Genomic DNA, 16,710 nt, shown 5'->3' with positions numbered 1-16,710 from the left:
ACCCCGTCGGTGTGCAACACGTTAAACGGTTTAGCCCGACTGACCGTGTCGTGTGTCGTCAATTGATCTGTCGAATCTGCGAGCAGAACGTATTTTTTCCGGTTACACGAAATACACGAGTTAAGTCGAGCCAAAGGAGGACAGACAAATACGATGAACAAAGCAAGATCATCGGATGAATCCGATCGCAATACGTAGCCGGAAGATTCCTTCGTGCGCGGTTTATTTAAAAGCCTTCACGATCCCAAAGTGCCATCTGGCCCTACCGAACCTAAGCCTGAAGCGTATGTTTGATTTCTCAAAAAATAGGCAAATGTTTTCTATGCCGTGTTAAAGCTAAAAACGATTACATTTTATTTGACTGATTTGATTATATTTGTCACAGATTAATGGAATAAAGGTATACAATTAGAAAATCGTATTTTTTCTGATTGTAGTGTTACTTACTTAAATCTAAATTGCTAATTTCCTTTATGTATTTTCATTTTTGGTTAATATTCTATCAAAGGGCTGGAACAGTCAAAGCATTTATTCTTCTTCTTCTTCTCCCTTTTAAGTTTTTCTGTTTGAGCATTAACCACTGAAAGAAATATATGTGGCAGTTTTCAAAGTAAAAAGTTTATGTATGTAATTTCAGATGAATAGTATTCGTTGCTCTGCAATTTTACATACTTATTAAATCTGAACCGATGTTGATCTTTTGGTTTACATTCTGCAGCGCATTTAGAACTGTCGAATGAAAAGATAATACAGCTACTCTTGTGAACAATTCTGATACTCCATCTCCTGTTCTGGAAGATACAGCCCAAAATTCAGCTTTTAGTTTTCGTGCTACTTCGGTGGCTCGTTTCTCTATTATTCTGTATACTTGATTTGACTGAAAATGATATTGCTAGATGTATAATGATTAATGATATTTTACTACTATACAACAACTAATTTAATTCAACTTTTTGTGGTGAATACGTTAAGTGCACAAGTACATTGTGTGATTTACCAGTAAATCTTGTTTTGTGCCTACTAAGAATACATGGTATGGTTCTGTATTACTTCTAGCAGCTTCGAGAAACCATTGTTCGCAGTGTCCCAAAGATAGCAAATTGCTCAAATCGAATACAACAATGATCACTAGAAATTATTTGTATACAATCCCTACGTTATTGTACTTCTATGTTAAATGCTAAATAAATAGAAATGCAATAATAAGAATAATTTTTCATACCATTCGCACCTCTATAATAAGAAGCTGCAATGGATTTAAACCTTTCTTGACCAGCTGTATCCCATCTAAAATAAAAATAAAGACAACAAAAATGAATGTTATATATACTGGTTGGAAACTTACATTTGCAAGTGGAAGGGTATGCCAAGAATGTCAAATCTTTCCACTTCAAAATCTACGCCGATTGTTGCTTTGTAGTTAACGTCAAATGTTTTATGACAAAATCTATAATACGAATTGCATTAAATTTATATTTAACGTTATAACTTTTTTGTCGTGGCAAGAATGACGACCGTAATTACCTAGTCACCAAACATGATTTCCCGACCGAAACGTCTCCAATAATTATTGCTTTGGAAATTCCCAAAGAAAAATTTTTCGTCGTGCATGATCGCCTAACAAGCGTGTTAAAGTTTCTTTCATTATATGGCGTGATGTCGGATGAAAATGGTGGCGGCCAGTTATCGATCTAAGTAAATTTAAACATTCGTTAATATAAAAATGTTCCGAAATTATAGATATTTTCGATATTATAAACATTTTTATTTGATACAATGAATTTTTTATTAAATGATCGTTGTATCGATTTAATTTCTTAATATTAACATTTGCAATATAACGATTATAAATTCGAAAATTTTTGAATCATACCTGTCTCTCGTACCGCGCAATTTCTAGCATTTTATAAACAGCCGAACGTGTTTCCAGCATTATTTGTGCTAAACGTAATTTATAACAAAATAATTATAAAGTTTATTCAATAATATTAATTTATTTGTTTTAAAGATAATTGTAGAGAAGTATTGTAAAAATATTTGTTAATTTTATTATCGATAAATGTTGTCAAATTATTATATTCAAATATTCCTTACCTTAGATATAGACACAGCTTACAAAGCTTCAAAGAGAAATAATGTGTTATAAGTTGCACCCCCATTGTCGCCGGAAATAGTTTTGAACTAAATAAAAACATTGGTTGCTGTGGCAGGTGCACACCCCCATATGTTCCCTATACGTCTTAATAGGATATATCATACAATATTTAATGAAATTAAATGTTAAACCGTATTTCCTGTATAAAATTAATCTCATAGTTTGTAAAACAATTCTAATGAGTTTTATTACTTAAAGTACATAAAATTGATAAATGTAAAAGTAGTGTGCACGTGCACTTGAACGTTTACTGTAATTAATATTTTAAATAAATAAGTCAAATTTTACAACTATAAGGATATCTAGAAATTATTTTAAATTTGAGGATTTTTGTACTATACGGTTAAAATAAGTTTAAATTTAAAAAAAACGGACGAAATTTTAATAAATTTTGTTTCATTATTTTAAAATATTGAATTTGGACGTCAACGATTCACGTATTGTATCGCTTTTCCATATGTCCACTTCCGGCGCGTGTTGTCGTTCTTTTTAGCAAGATGGCTCCTAAACCCAAACCCACGGATAAGGCAGGTATGTTATTAAACTGTAAATAGAACTGGAATTTCCTGTAAAATATTATAAAAGTACTATAAAAATCAATAATACATAATCAAGAACAATATTTATAAAACAACTAATGTAAAAGCTCGAAAAGTTCATGTCAACTTACAGTCCTAGCCATGTGGTTGATACTACACCTATGTTCCGAAACTTCAATTTAACATTTCTATAGTCATTTTATTTCAATTATTATATTTTTAAATATCTTTAAAAAAGTCGTTCTACACATTTAAATATTGTTATAAGTTAAAAGTTTTACGCTATGAAATTATAATATTTTGTGATTGTATATGGTTATAATAACCTAAAGAATACACAACCCTATTGATTAGAATGTAAGTCTTCGATAGCATAGCCTTAAATAAATGATTTATGAATCATGATTTTCTAATTGAATTCGTTGCACTTGTTTTCATAGCTAGCAAGCCGGCTGAGAAAAAAACAGAAAAGAAAGCTGAGAAGAAGCCAACCGCAGCAGCTTCTTCTACATCAAAAGTGACGAAACCTGCTGCTAAGCCAGCAGCGAAAAAACCAGCTGCTGCTAAATCTACGACTGCAGCAAAGCCTGCAGCGAAACCAGCTGCAAAGCCTGCACCTAAAGTTGCTGCTAAACCATTGGTCAGCAAACCTAAGAAAAATGTGCAAACTACGAAGAAAACACTTAAAGGTGGAAAAGCAGCTGCACCTCTCCAGAAGGCCCTCAAAGCTCAGAAAAAGGTTAGAGCAATATTAAAAAAGAAATATATTTACAGTGCGGTACCTTGACTTATGAACCGCGAAAACTGAGGTACTACTGTATAAGAAATACATCTACATGATGAAATATACTAGGGAATCTCTTTGAATGTTTATGATAACATCATTTATATAATTCTGATTCGAAAAAATTGTGATAATTAATATTCTTTTAACTAAGTGCGTATTTTATGTAACATATTTATCTTTTACAGATATTGAAGGGTGTTCATGGATCGAGAGTAAGGAAAATAAGGACGTCTGTACATTTCCATCGGCCAAAAACATTCAGGCCAGCAAGGAATCCAAAGTATGCCAGGAAATCAGTGCCGAACAGGAATCGGTGAGTTCTAATAAATCTATATTATAAGGTGCAAATATAATTACACCGTAGAATGTAAGTTTCGAGTTACCATACCTAAGATTAATAGACATAAGTTTAACGTATAGAATTATTTAATAAGAATGATCTTATAAATATTCTTTCCCTTTAGTATGGATGCATTTAATATTATTAAATTTCCATTAACCACTGAGGCTGCTATGAAGAAGATCGAAGACAATAACACGTTAGTGTTTATTGCGCACACACGCGCCAACAAATACCATATTAAAGCATCCATAAAGAAACTGTACGACGTTGACGTGGCTAAAGTGAATACTTTGATCAGGCCTGACGGCAAAAAGAAAGCGTACGTGCGATTGACGCGCGATTACGATGCGCTTGACGTTGCTAATAAGATTGGAATAATATAAATATATCTATACGTGATTTGTAAAAAAGGGAGGATATATCTGTATTGATAATAAATACCGATATAAAAACAATATTTTTTTTATATTTTTCTCTAAACGATATATATACAGAGACAGTAATAAAATAATAGTAAGTCTATACGCGATGATTCGCATACTTCCTTCCGAAGAACGTTATAAATTTGTACAATATCTTGTTTCCAATATTTACACGCTCCAACATGGTAAATTATAATCCTAATCTGCCTGGAGTTTTACGGTAAGGAGCCGGAGTTCCCGGCTCTCTGATTCCAGGAGTCAATATTTCTTTCCTATAAAATCAAAATAATTCATAGAGTAACAAATGTGTATATCACTGTCTGAAAAGTAAACTAAATTCTATTTAGCTCCTTTCCTGTTGAGAAATATCAAATTTATAACTTACTTCCTAATGGAAGCCTGCTCTCGTTCAAGCTGTTCCTGAGCTCTAGCTTTCATCTCTTCTTCCGCCTCCTTCATTTGCCCTTCCATTTCGTGCAAATGTTGCATCGCTTTACGCCTCTTTGCCCGTCCGCTTCTTCCGGTTTCCTTTACGCTGAAGAACATAGGGCCCAATTCTGCCAGCCAGTGTCCATCGACAGCGGTGACGCACTGCATGTACTCTTTAGCCGTCATAACGAGTTCATGGTACACCACGTAGTCCGGTGTGAATCCCATTCCGAACAAAGCGGAGGTAGGATGAAGATGACAAGGCATCCCGGTACGGCAATTAACATATTCGCCGATACCCTTCAGCCGTGCCGCTTGGTGGAAGTACGCGGAACAGATGCACTTCCTGACGATGTCCCAGTCAGTGCCGCAGCTCACGACCTCCATCTTCTGTTGCTTCAAAATCTCTTCGAGCTGCTGCCGCACTTCTCTCACTTTGCGCATAGCCTTAGCATGAATGAAATGGTCGTTGCACCATGAACTGGAGTAACCGTTCGCTTTCCATTGATTGTACACGTTTAAATACGTCAAGTGATCGGATTCCGGCACTTGGAACTTCTCTCTCGCCGAATCGGAATCCTCCTCGCGCCCCTTTGGCCGGTAAAATATAGACGGCACCGATAACATTGAAACTGGAAAGAGAAAAACGTCATTTTAACTCGACGAACCGTTACCGGAGCTGCATTCTCATAAAACATTAATATACACTTTCTGGCTGTACCTATAATAAGTATATCAGCGGTGCAACCAAGCTGAGAGGCAACTATCAGCATCTGACACTGAGGAGGATCCAAGGGAAACTCCGCCATTTGACGTCCCAGAGGGGTTAGACGGCCTGTATGGTCAAGCGCACCCAGTATCCACAATTGATACAAAGAATTCAAGATGTTGTCCTGAGGCGGAGGATCCATGAAATGGAACGCTAACAAGTCCTGCACGCCTAACGATTTTAACAGTAATACTGTGTTCGCGAGGTTGGTCCGTTGTATTTCTGGGACTCCGGTTAAAAGCAATTCGTCCATGTATTGTCTACGCGTGTATAATCTGTAGCACGTGCCGGGACCGGTACGCCCGGCTCTTCCCGCTCTTTGATCAGCGTTGGCTCTGGACACAGGGTACACCTGCAAAGCGTCCATACCGATCCTTGGATTGTAAACCTTCAATTTGCAGTATCCGGAGTCGACGACGAAGACGATACCGTCCACGGTTAGCGAAGTTTCCGCTATATTCGTAGCTACCACGCATTTCCGTAGACCACCCTCTGAACGCTGGAAGATTTTAGCTTGCAAGTCCGAGGGCAACTGCGAATAGATCGGCAGGATCGAGAGTAACGGAGCTGACTCGATTTCTGCCAGCCGCTCCTTCAGTGCCTCACAGGTGACTTCGATGTCCTCTTGGCCAGGCATAAATACCAATATGTCGCCGGACCGTGGCTGCAAGTGTATCTGCATCACCTGCTTCACAGCGGCGTCCACGTAGTCGTCCACTGAATTCTTAGCGTGCAGTATCTCAACGGGGAACGTGCGACCTGGGATTTGAAATGTCGCAGCGTTCCCGAAGAACGCTGAGAATTTGCTGGAGTCCATTGTGGCGGATGTCACGATTAACTTTAAGTCGTGTCGCCTGGCAACGACCTGTAATATATATTTTCAAATGCGAATAAATCAGTGTTACCGAAGTATTGGATGTGGTGGAACGTTAAAAGCGCTTACTTCTCTGAGCAAGCCGAATAACACGTCAGTGGATAAGGATCTCTCGTGAGCTTCGTCCATAATGATGACGCTGTATCGGTCCAAGTCTCCTTCCCTTAAACTCTCTCTTAATAAAATACCATCGGTCATATACTTGATAACAGTCTGAAAAGGAAAACATGAATTTGAGAAACTTCTATTGATGACAGCTTAGGAGTAGTACTTCAGTGAAAACTAGCACGCACATCTTTTGAAGTACAGTCCTCGAAACGAATGGCGTAACCAACTTTGTCCCCTAACGTAGTAGCCATTTCATCGGAGACTCTCTTGGCTACAGACATAGCTGCTACTCTTCTAGGTTGAGTACACCCAATTATTCCGTTGCGACTATAACCGTCCTCGTGGAGGTACTGCGTTAATTGCGTAGTTTTTCCACTACCGGTTTCTCCGATTATAACTACCACGCTGTTCTCCCTAATAACGTTTAACAGTTCCTGACGTACAGCGAATACAGGTAGACTCCTCCTTTGATATTGAATGGATCTGTATTTAGCTTCTCCGGTGACTTCGTCGGCTCCTATGTGACGAGCGTATTTCTGGCCAGCCTTGAAATCGTGTTCTTGTCCTGGATCTTCCTTATCTTCCTTATTTCTGTCGCGAACGCCCATAATATTGCCAATATGAGTTCCAGCTAATTCCCAATGCTTCTTCTGAGCTCTACGTCGTTCTTTCTGTTCACGATATGCTCGAACTAAAGCTGAACCCTTTCTCGCGACGAGGGCCATGTCAGACGTAGGATCACGAACAGGTACTACAGGCTCTGGCTGTTTGGTGAACACGATTCGACCTAGACAGTTTCATATTATTTTTCTATTGTGTTATAGCTTATAGATATCGATAATTCGATTTTTCAAATATATTTTTTACCATCCAGAAACGGTGGAACGACATTATGAACTAAAAGATGCACTCTAGTTTCCCCTTCATCATCCGGATCATCGTCATGATCCAATGAACTTACAACACCGGATGTTAACATTCTGTTACGTTCCCATAATTCGTTGTCCTTATTTATTTGTCTCTGTTGCGCAGAGAGACGTTTCTGCCTTTTCGCTTCAAGCTCCATCTCTTTCTTCCGCGTATATTCCTCGGAAACATCGGCAAACGCATGATTTTCCCCGTCGTCTAAGGCGTACCATTCCCTATCCAATCTAAGAACAAATATTTAGTTTGTAATCGATGCAGTATATATAGAAAGATTTGTTTCAAGTACTTCAACAAGAAGTACCTTTGTTGCTCTTCTTCCCACAATTCTTTTTCTTCTCCATCAACCATGGGTGTAGCGCCACTGCCCTTATCTTTATTCCAGGAATTATATTTATATGAAGGAGTGAATTCACTCCTGGTACTTTCACGGCCATCTCTGCTGTTATAAAGATTTGGCGTTGGATGATCCCAACTCGACTTCCTTGGTTCTTCATCTTCATCATCATCCCAATTACTTCTGGACGTAGGATCCTATAACAGTTGGAAAATATAATGTAATTGCAAGTTATTGATCGTACATTTATGCACACTTTTAGATTTACCTTTGTTTTAAACACTGGTGTTTGTGGTTCATCTTTGAATCTCAAGGGAGTTTGTCTAACACTACCTCTGCTTCTACTCCTTTCTCTTTCTCTATCCCTGTCTTTACTTCTGTCCCTTCTTCTAGAATCACTGTCTCTGCTATGATCCCTACGACTATGCCTGTGATGTTTGTCTTGCGCGCTTAATCTCTGATGTTTCAATCGTGATTCTAGTCTTCTTTGGGCTTCAGAATTTACTCCACCAGTATGAGTTGGTGTTTCTTCGGCGTACGATCTATATTTTCTCTCCTTAATCTCAGACTCTGGTGAAATTGATCTTGACGAGTTTGGCTCTTGTGCATTTTCTTGTCTCTTTCGTTTTGCTAGCTTATCAAGCCCCAACATGGACATCTGAGGCTTTTTGAATGTGTGATCAGAGGGTTTCTTACGGATAATCAAACCTCCAGACTGATTTTTGTCAGTACCTTCTAACCTATATAAACTTGAATCACTTGATACATCCATTTTAATTATATACAATATTTGTAATTAGAAATTCGAACAATTAATGGCGTAGCCACGTGTCATATCGTTACTTCTCCTGTCTGTATTATAGAATAATATTAAAACCTGTCACATGCTTTGAAACATAAACAAACTCATTTATTTTTCAACACGACGTTTCATTAATCTGCACAGCAACTATCTATTTACTGAAACTTGCAACGCACTGTCAAAATTATTCACCACTCCATTCTACCAACTGAAGAATTACCATTCAAACTGATGGATTTTACGCAGTATGAACTGAAAATTTATGTATTTTAATTAATAACATTATTTATTAAATCCGAGGATTTTTATAATATTTGTGACCGTAGTTATTATTATTTTATATTCCGCTGAAATAACGATTAATTCATTAAGTCAAAATAAAAGTGTACTACAGGCTTTCAGCTACGCCATTTAAAGTATTAGAATACTTTGCGCGCCATTCTGGTTACAAAAATGAACTATTGAGTGAAATGGAACAATAAAAGTTTTTTTATTAACTTTTAGAATGAGTGATGTATATATAATAAGAAATTTTTAATTAGGTCATACGCTCAGAATATTCTGAAGTCTGTGAATGCGTTTCATTATTTAAAACGAAAGAATATGAAGTAAGTCATTTTTCAAATGGATGAAGCCAATCATTAGAGATTGGTAAACACGATCACGGCTATTGTTTGGAATAATACAATAGTTTTTATTGAAAAGGCGTACAGTTAACAAAATGTTGACGTTGGAAACATTTCATTTAACTCATCCCGAAGTATTGTCAGATCCCGAGCTTCGGGATATTTTAGAAAATGTAAGCGCGTAAGGTTATGTTTACTGAAATCTTCCTTTCATTATTAATTGCATCTAAATTAATTTTTCTGTAAATTACACCACGAATTAACTAAAAGATTCAATTTTACAAGTGTGGCTTGCTATTTATCATGTTTGCTATCAGCATTACATGTATGCGACAAATCAATACTTCTTTATTTGTTTACAGTGTTGTATTGACTTCAATAATTACAAACATTTATCCAGATCTCAGCTAATAGAATTATACAAACGGGTGGCAATGCCCCTTCCTAAAAGAGGAACAGAAAATTCTCAAAATTCAACTACTAAAAGCAATAATGAACAAGAGAAACAACATTCGTCGAATCAATGTCAAAAAGATATAACTTCATTGTAAGTAGAAGTGGTAACTATGTATAAAAATGTATTATATTACAGAATTTATATATTATAGAAATGGCGAAAGTAACACGAAAAGAAATACAAAAGAAATGAAAACTTCTCCATTACCATATTCAACAAAACCAAAGTCTCCTGTGAACGAGATTAAAGAAATACCTAAGAAGATACGTTTGTATAATTCAAATAATCTGAAGGACTGTAACGGTGTTAATAAACGTGTTAATGTAGAGAAGCATGATGTACGTACATGTGTCATTTACAAAATATATGTATAAAAAATGTATAAATTGCATAGACTTCGGATACATAAGTATTAGCCATTAAAATATAAATAGACTATATATTTTAGGAAGCTCCATTGAAGAAAAGACAGAAGATTACATGGCCATAATAGTATTATGCCGTTAGATATTTATAATGTATAAAAATTATTTTCTTAAGAGTACGCCCGTTACTCTTGTTAGCCATTAAAAAATAGTACATAAATCTATCATGAACATCTATCGTAAACTGATACAGTTAATATTATAGGAAATAAACGATGTTAAACAGGCATGTATTATTATATAAACGCAAACTTGCAGAAATACTTCTGCACGCTTGATTAATGTTCAATGGAACCCAGAAATCTCGTTGGATCTGCGATCCTATGAACAACACTACGTTGCATAATTCATATTAAGATGCGCTCTGATCGAATCGAAAACCAGACACGGAATTTCGAATTTGAAAGCGAAACGCAGAGACATTCTAGAGCGGCGCGTCTCGAATTGTCCCCGATTAGTATTCCACGCGGGGCGTGTTCGCATGACGGAAACGTTACACTTAAGGCTGGAACTAAAGCCGCATCAAATTACGCAACGGTGAAAGCACAACAGTAAGTTGGAAGAATTATTGACCGATTTTATCACGTTTCCCTTGATAATTTACATTTCGCAAGGACCAAAATCCTGGTGAATGGAATACTTTTAGAGACGCTTCAATGGAGAGAGCTCGGTGTTTATGGTTCACCGTTGGTGTCACGTGTGCGTCACTACAAATGGTACACCAGAGCCCCGGTGATTCAGGTTCTCGAGGGATGCGGTTCTACAAGGAAAAACAATACAGCGACACGAGATAAATTCGCTCCGGACAATTATCAGTTAAGATTCAAACGACGCCTTAACTCGTTCATCTTGATAAGCCTACCTGTTAGAGAGTTCCAAACGAGAGCGAAACTTTTACCACGGAGAACGGAAGCGTGTCACGTACGCGCCTTCGAAAAGCTGTTTGCGATGCATCGAGGGCTGCGGCGAGCATCGGTTCACGTACAACGGATGATCACCCGGTGGCTCCTATAAATACGTTTGTCATTCGAAATCGAACAGTCAGTCCCATTCTTGGCTTTGAAACACCGGGTAGTCCGCACAGTTGATCGATATGGCTGTCAAGGTGAGAGAAGTTCAGATGAAAGGTACAGGGTGTCGCGAACAAATGTTACCACACTGTCGTTCTTTGAAGTGTACATTAAATACCGTACAATTTCCTTCCAATGTTTACAGTGAACTGTGTTTCTTTTGTAAACTAAAATTCACCGTTTCACCAGCTGAAGTGTGGTAGCATTTTTCGCCGCTTTATAATTTCCTTTTCGTCGGGGTCGTCTTTTCTGAGCAAGAAATCCTAGAAAACTGTGATTCCTACCGAAGATACGTCACCATAGATCCATCATAGATCCACCGTTCCTCGTGAATTCTCCTTGGTTCTCTAACAGAAGATTATTTGTTCGTCGTTCGTCCAAGGGGAATGCGTCTTGTCGATACTCACTGGATTATTCTGTGCAAATGCTCTCTAGAAAGTGATCGTCGTGATGGCAATCGCATTGTTCGCCGCGTGCAACGGTGCGGCGATTCCTGTGCCAGCTCTGCCGATAGCTAAACTAGCCGCGGTGGACGCAGGGCTGAACTACGACCCCCATCCTCAGTACAGCTACGCCTATGACGTACAGGACAGCTTAACCGGGGACTCGAAGAGCCAACACGAGAGCAGAGACGGGGACGTCGTCAGCGGCAGTTACAGCTTCATCGAAGCTGACGGAACCAGGAGGATCGTCGAGTACACTGCCGATCCCGTGAACGGGTTCAATGCCGTGGTTCACAGGGAACCGGTCGCCGTCCTCAAGCCTGTCGTCAAGGTCGCTCCAGTGGCGTTCCATTCTTAGGGGATGTCGACACTCCTGAGAAACATAGGCAGGCGTCAACTTCGGCCATTCTTTTCGTCAACTTCCGTATAGTCGTTGCCAAGATACAGTGAGGTTGTACGTTGGACTTTCAACCGGTTAACTATAGAATTTAGTCCGACAAATCTCTCATGGGGTGTGCGAGAACATCAACACCAACGACTGGAATACGTCGAGCGCGGAGCAAACGGATAAAAAGTAAATGAAAGATCAATCGTTGGAACTATTAATAGTATTTTGGCGGAACTTGAACTCTACAGAAGTACCAATCGATTCCCTGTCAGTTGGACAATGTTTCCTTCGATGTCTGATCAATTTCATAACCGAACTGTATTTTGGCGACGACCGTGCTCTCGCCATCTTTGTATGTTAAGTCCTTGTATTCAGCGATATCGAACGAATGTAAGATAGTTACGTGCACGCGGTCACTCGTAGAACTAGGCGTACACTTGGTTGGAGTGCCGAGACAGCTTTTGGAAAATTACTTGCGAACTTTCGAAGGTTTCTCTAACTATTTCAGTGCTTGCCCTTTGCTTCCTTTCGACCCGCAACTGTTTCGCATTAGCGTAGGTTCGATGTCGCGAGTAACAGATTTCTATGGAATAATTATTAGCTGGTAGTGCTAGTCATGGTCACATTGTACATATCGCAATTGAATGTTTATATTAAAATCTTTTTTACATGAACGAACATGCTGTGTTTTGTCTTCTGTTATCCTTATGTGTTGCACTTTAACGAGTCCTCGTTTGTGTGTTGTGTTACGTTCGAATTACAACGATGCATGTCACAACATTTATCGATGATACACGATACAACAAATGAAAGAAATAAACTGGCGCGTCGGTAAACGCAAATTCGTTTCAATTAATGCAACCCGCCGAACGCATGCCACGCATAATAAAGCGTAATCGTTTCGCAATAGAACGCGCGAACGAAAAGCGAGACGGATTAGAAATTAGCTGTCCATTCACCTACATAAAAGCTACGTAACGTATTCCCTTCTAACGTAACGTGATTCTTTCATTTTCAATGTCGAACGTTAATTTTCAAAGGAAAACTTACTAATATTGAAATCACGCGTTCTACAATATAAAATGGAATTATTCATCGGAGAACATTAGTTGAACCGTTAACGTACGTCCCGCAGCATTCGTACCTTGACGCGTCTGACATATAAATGGCAATACTACTTGTACGAACGCTGCAGCATCAATGCTCGACGCGCAGTTTATATTCTCAACGTTTTGATTAGTAATTAACAGAACAGAATAGAAGAATCCACTGAAATCTCTATAAAATCCGAATAATCACGATAGCGCAATATTCGTTAGACCTTTATTACGCGAAATAAAATTCAAAAGAAATCGAAGATTTTATTGTATTAATCGCTTTGTCCTTTCTATTTAGAACCCGCAATCTATAATGTATAATATTTATTCTAGAATTCGTTAATCCAGCGTTAGCAAATTGGAAAAGAGTTAACGCATCGTTGGTACGTCTAAAATGAATTAACGCTAGAATCACCAAGCAACCAGATTGCCCCGTACATATTTCTATAGAAAACTCGCAAGACTGCATTCCTGAACATTGAGATTCGTTTCGACTTTAGAATATTTCGTTTTTTTTTCAAATTTAAGAGAACACTCGTATTCTTTCAATAATTGTAAACGAAGAAACCAAGAACGGCTGTGTTTCCGCTTGCTCGGCGATTCTATCGTTGATCGAGCAACGAATCAATATTCGAGAAAAATCGTACAATTGTAATTACCATTCCCGATGAATATGAACGGGCAGCCCGTCGCCAATGGAACCAGCGGTTTCGTCATTTCGCCGGTGTCTATTTTATTCGGCCGAAGAGCGTTTCACGCGGCCTCTGAAATTCAAATGGAGGCGAATCGTAAGTGGCCGCACAATTTGTATGCCGATACGTCAAACGGTGCCGTCCGAGGCTGTTCGCCGAAATTACGAAAGCCGATGGATTCTATGTGTACCTCCACTGATTGTGTCCTCCCTCTCTTTCCTCGACCTCCATATTTTCATGCTGTCGATACGCGACGAATTTCAAAACCGAGATATTCCTCACGCCCCGCGCGCTTTTCCAAATCGAAACGCGGCGGGTTGCGTCACGGGTTCGTCTGGAATCTTTAGTTTGATCCAGTTCCGACGAACCAACCCGAGGAACCATAAAAAATGGAGCATCCCACGTGCAGTTCCTTAACCCCTTGCCGTACAATGACGAGTGAGACTCGCGACGAAGATAATAAACTAATTTAACAAGAATCAATGTTGTTCATTACCCACGGATCAAAACAAACAACTATTTTGCTATTATCAATGTATTATCTTCAGATTAAATTTCCACCTCAAGTAGAATGGAAAATTTTCTTGTATTTCTTACAATTGTCGATAGTAAAATATTACACGAGCTCAGTAACGAAAGTAAATAGTACGCCAAGGGGTTAATGGCGTCGAGTCTTCGAGTCCTGTCGCGTTCTCGAGCCTGTAACATTGATAACGTTCAGTTCATCCACCGGTGAATCAGCTTATTTAATCGACTGAACGTTTATTTGATAAAGAGAAGCATTTGTTATTAGAATAACTGGGAAAAGTGGAATCAGAAGTCATCGGTTCTAGCGTTAAAGAACGTTGAATATTTCTAATGAGAAGCTTCCCAGTGCAAAGGGTTGAAATAGGGCAGAACGAGAGGACCGTCTAGCAAATGATAATTATAGAAATCGAGAATGGGTCGTGACCCATCTGGTAATCCCGCTATCAACGGATGTCTCAGCTTTGCGCAGCGCAAGTGTTCGCACGGCAGTGAAATGTTAATCGATAGCCATAGCGCAACGGCGCGCGGAGTTTTGGCAAGAACCGGCGAGCGAGCACCGAGAGGGAGGGTTTCGTCGTACGACCTCGAGCCGGCTCCTATGTATCTTCGAGGTATTGGCATACAGGTCGCGTGTATACGCGCGGCGCGCGCGCCGGGACGATATGAAGAAACATAAGCGCGCATACTCATCGGTCGCCGTGTCGCGTGGTACCGTCGCAACGTTTTTATGAGGAGGTCATCGGATGGCAACAGAACCAGACAAAGAAACGGCCATGCCAAGGGAAGCAGACAAAGAAACGAAGAGGATCCACCGGCCAGAACAAAAGAAGGGGGGCCAGGTGGGGGCGATTGCGAGGGGACGGGTGTCTGGACACGAGTTTGGGTGCAAGGAATAGCTCGGTTATTGCTCACGGATCACACGAAACCAGCCATCAGCCGTATAAAAGTACCGACGATCTTACCCCGAGGCATCAGTCCTCTGACGATCCTCTCGCAAATCAACATGGCTGGAAAGGTGAGTGAGTCGGGTCTCGTCCTCGAACGCCGAACGCTTCTGTCGATAACCGAGACCAATAACTCGGAGCTAAGAAGCTTCGGAAACTCAGCAAACTCTGTTGAGTAGTCCAACTAACCAAAGTAGATCTCGACGTAGTTCTCTTCTTGCTTCAATTTCCCAGCGACCCCTGAAAAGACTTCCGTCGATAAACGAGAACGATAACTCAGAGCTAGGAGCCTTAGAAAACTCAGCAAACTCTGTTGAGTAGTCCAACTAACCAAAGTAGATCTCGACGCAGTTCTCTTCTTGCTTCAATTTCCCAGCGACCCCTGAAGACTTCCGTCGATAAACGAGAACGATAACTCAGAGCTAGAAAATTCAGCAAACTCTGCTGAGTAGTTCAACTAACCAAAGTAGATCTCGACGCAGTTTTCTCGCTTCAATGTCCCAGCGAGCCCTGAAAAAGTAGTGTGATTAGATTGTCGAGACACTCTCGGTTAGACAGAGCCCACAACAGTGCACTCTGTGAGCACTGACAATTGCGTCCGCATCTCTTACTCTGATCCACCTGAACTTCCAGCTGATCTTGTTCTTGAGCATGGCGGTGTTCGCCAAGGGCGCGGTGGTGCCGGCACCGGTAGTGGCGGCGGTCCCCGCGAAACTGGAGGAGCTGGACGCGGTGCCGCAGTACAGTTTCGCGTACGACGTGCAGGACGCGATCACCGGAGACTCGAAGGCCCAGTACGAGACCAGGAACGGCGACATCGTGCAGGGTAGCTACAGCCTGATCGAGGCGGACGGCACCCGGCGCATCGTGGAGTACACGGCGGACCCGGTGAACGGGTTCAACGCGGTGGTGAGCCGCGAACCGGTGGCTGCGGTGGCTGCTCCGTTGGTCCCATACGCCATCTTGCCAGCGGCGGAGTCTCCGGTCGTGCCCGCGGCGGCTCCAGCGCCGGGCATACCAGCCAGCGGGCCCGATTCCGACGTCGAGGTGGTCGAGGCTAGGTCCGGGCCTCTTCGCGTTGCTCCCAGCCGGGAGCAGCAGCTGAAGCAGCAACAGGAACAGCAGTTGCAGCAGCTGAAGGAGCTCGAGAGGCAGCAGCTCGAGCAACAGCAGCAACAGCTCAGGCAGCTGCAGCAGATACAGGAACGGTCCAGAATGCAGTTCCAGCAACGCGTCCAACCGCAGCCGCGACAGAGGCCCGAGAAGGAGGACGCCGAGCAGCCGCAGAGGATCCAGCAGGCCCAGGAGGCGCCCGTCAGGGCTGTCGCCGCTCCGCTGCAGATACCGGTCAGGTCTCAGCCGCTGATCGCCGAGGCTAAGGCGCTGCCCAACTATCCGGTCGCTTACTACTCGACCTACTCGTCTCCGCTGGCCTACGCGGCGCCCATCGCCTACACGTCCGCCGCTGCGATCGTTTGAGCGCCAGTGACGCCTCGATTAACCGATCTAGATTTCGTTTACGGTGTTGGCTACCCGCTAACCCGAATCATT

The 16,710-nt window shown here is 40.9% G+C and overlaps 5 protein-coding genes across 8 annotated transcripts; 3 read left to right on the top strand and 2 right to left on the bottom strand.

Moving 5' to 3' along the window:
- Positions 1-258: 258 nt before the first annotated feature.
- On the bottom strand, positions 259-2,233 carry LOC116425772 (ras-related protein Rab-34). Of its 4 annotated transcripts, XM_076364406.1 has the most exons (9): positions 2,095-2,224; positions 1,874-1,941; positions 1,525-1,691; positions 1,346-1,447; positions 1,223-1,287; positions 998-1,128; positions 673-877; positions 448-580; positions 259-277 (listed from the first exon to the last, which is right to left on the bottom strand). In XM_076364406.1, the coding sequence occupies exons 2-8, from the start codon at positions 1,931-1,933 to the stop codon at positions 492-494; spliced, it is 819 nt and encodes a 272-aa protein (XP_076220521.1). In that variant the 5' UTR covers positions 1,934-1,941; positions 2,095-2,224; the 3' UTR covers positions 259-277; positions 448-491. The 4 variants fall into 4 exon arrangements, with proteins under 4 accessions (XP_076220521.1, XP_031829769.1, XP_031829768.1 ...); XM_031973909.2 differs by lacking the exon at positions 259-277 and having other exon boundaries at positions 361-580; positions 1,232-1,287; positions 2,095-2,225; XM_031973908.2 differs by lacking the exon at positions 259-277 and having other exon boundaries at positions 361-580; positions 2,095-2,223.
- Positions 2,234-2,584: 351 nt separating this feature from the next.
- RpL23A (ribosomal protein L23A) lies at positions 2,585-4,279 on the top strand. The gene is made up of 4 exons (XM_031973940.2): positions 2,585-2,686; positions 3,135-3,433; positions 3,667-3,794; positions 3,946-4,279. The coding sequence occupies exons 1-4, from the start codon at positions 2,653-2,655 to the stop codon at positions 4,205-4,207; spliced, it is 723 nt and encodes a 240-aa protein (XP_031829800.1). The 5' UTR covers positions 2,585-2,652; the 3' UTR covers positions 4,208-4,279.
- l(1)G0007 (ATP-dependent RNA helicase l(1)G0007) lies at positions 4,271-8,895 on the bottom strand. Its single transcript, XM_031973938.2, has 8 exons — positions 7,956-8,895; positions 7,655-7,884; positions 7,294-7,577; positions 6,612-7,213; positions 6,388-6,531; positions 5,397-6,309; positions 4,632-5,307; positions 4,271-4,518 (listed from the first exon to the last, which is right to left on the bottom strand). The coding sequence occupies exons 1-8, from the start codon at positions 8,457-8,459 to the stop codon at positions 4,437-4,439; spliced, it is 3,435 nt and encodes a 1,144-aa protein (XP_031829798.1). The 5' UTR covers positions 8,460-8,895; the 3' UTR covers positions 4,271-4,436.
- An 8-nt stretch (positions 8,896-8,903) lies between these two features.
- LOC116425789 (uncharacterized) lies at positions 8,904-11,079 on the top strand. The gene is made up of 5 exons (XM_031973942.2): positions 8,904-9,288; positions 9,478-9,662; positions 9,724-9,910; positions 10,021-10,548; positions 10,644-11,079. The coding sequence occupies exons 1-4, from the start codon at positions 9,211-9,213 to the stop codon at positions 10,060-10,062; spliced, it is 492 nt and encodes a 163-aa protein (XP_031829802.1). The 5' UTR covers positions 8,904-9,210; the 3' UTR covers positions 10,063-10,548; positions 10,644-11,079.
- CPR3 (cuticular protein 3) lies at positions 10,962-16,670 on the top strand. The gene is made up of 4 exons (XM_031973981.2): positions 10,962-11,102; positions 11,503-11,864; positions 14,969-15,230; positions 15,793-16,670. The coding sequence occupies exons 1-4, from the start codon at positions 11,091-11,093 to the stop codon at positions 16,636-16,638; spliced, it is 1,482 nt and encodes a 493-aa protein (XP_031829841.1). The 5' UTR covers positions 10,962-11,090; the 3' UTR covers positions 16,639-16,670.
- Positions 16,671-16,710: the final 40 nt, after the last annotated feature.

Source organism: Nomia melanderi, chromosome 2 (assembly GCF_051020985.1).
Source record: "Nomia melanderi isolate GNS246 chromosome 2, iyNomMela1, whole genome shotgun sequence".
Taxonomy (NCBI): domain Eukaryota; kingdom Metazoa; phylum Arthropoda; class Insecta; order Hymenoptera; family Halictidae; genus Nomia; species Nomia melanderi.
The sequence above is the reverse complement of the archived record's forward strand: the minus strand, read 5'-3'. Positions and strand labels throughout refer to the sequence as shown.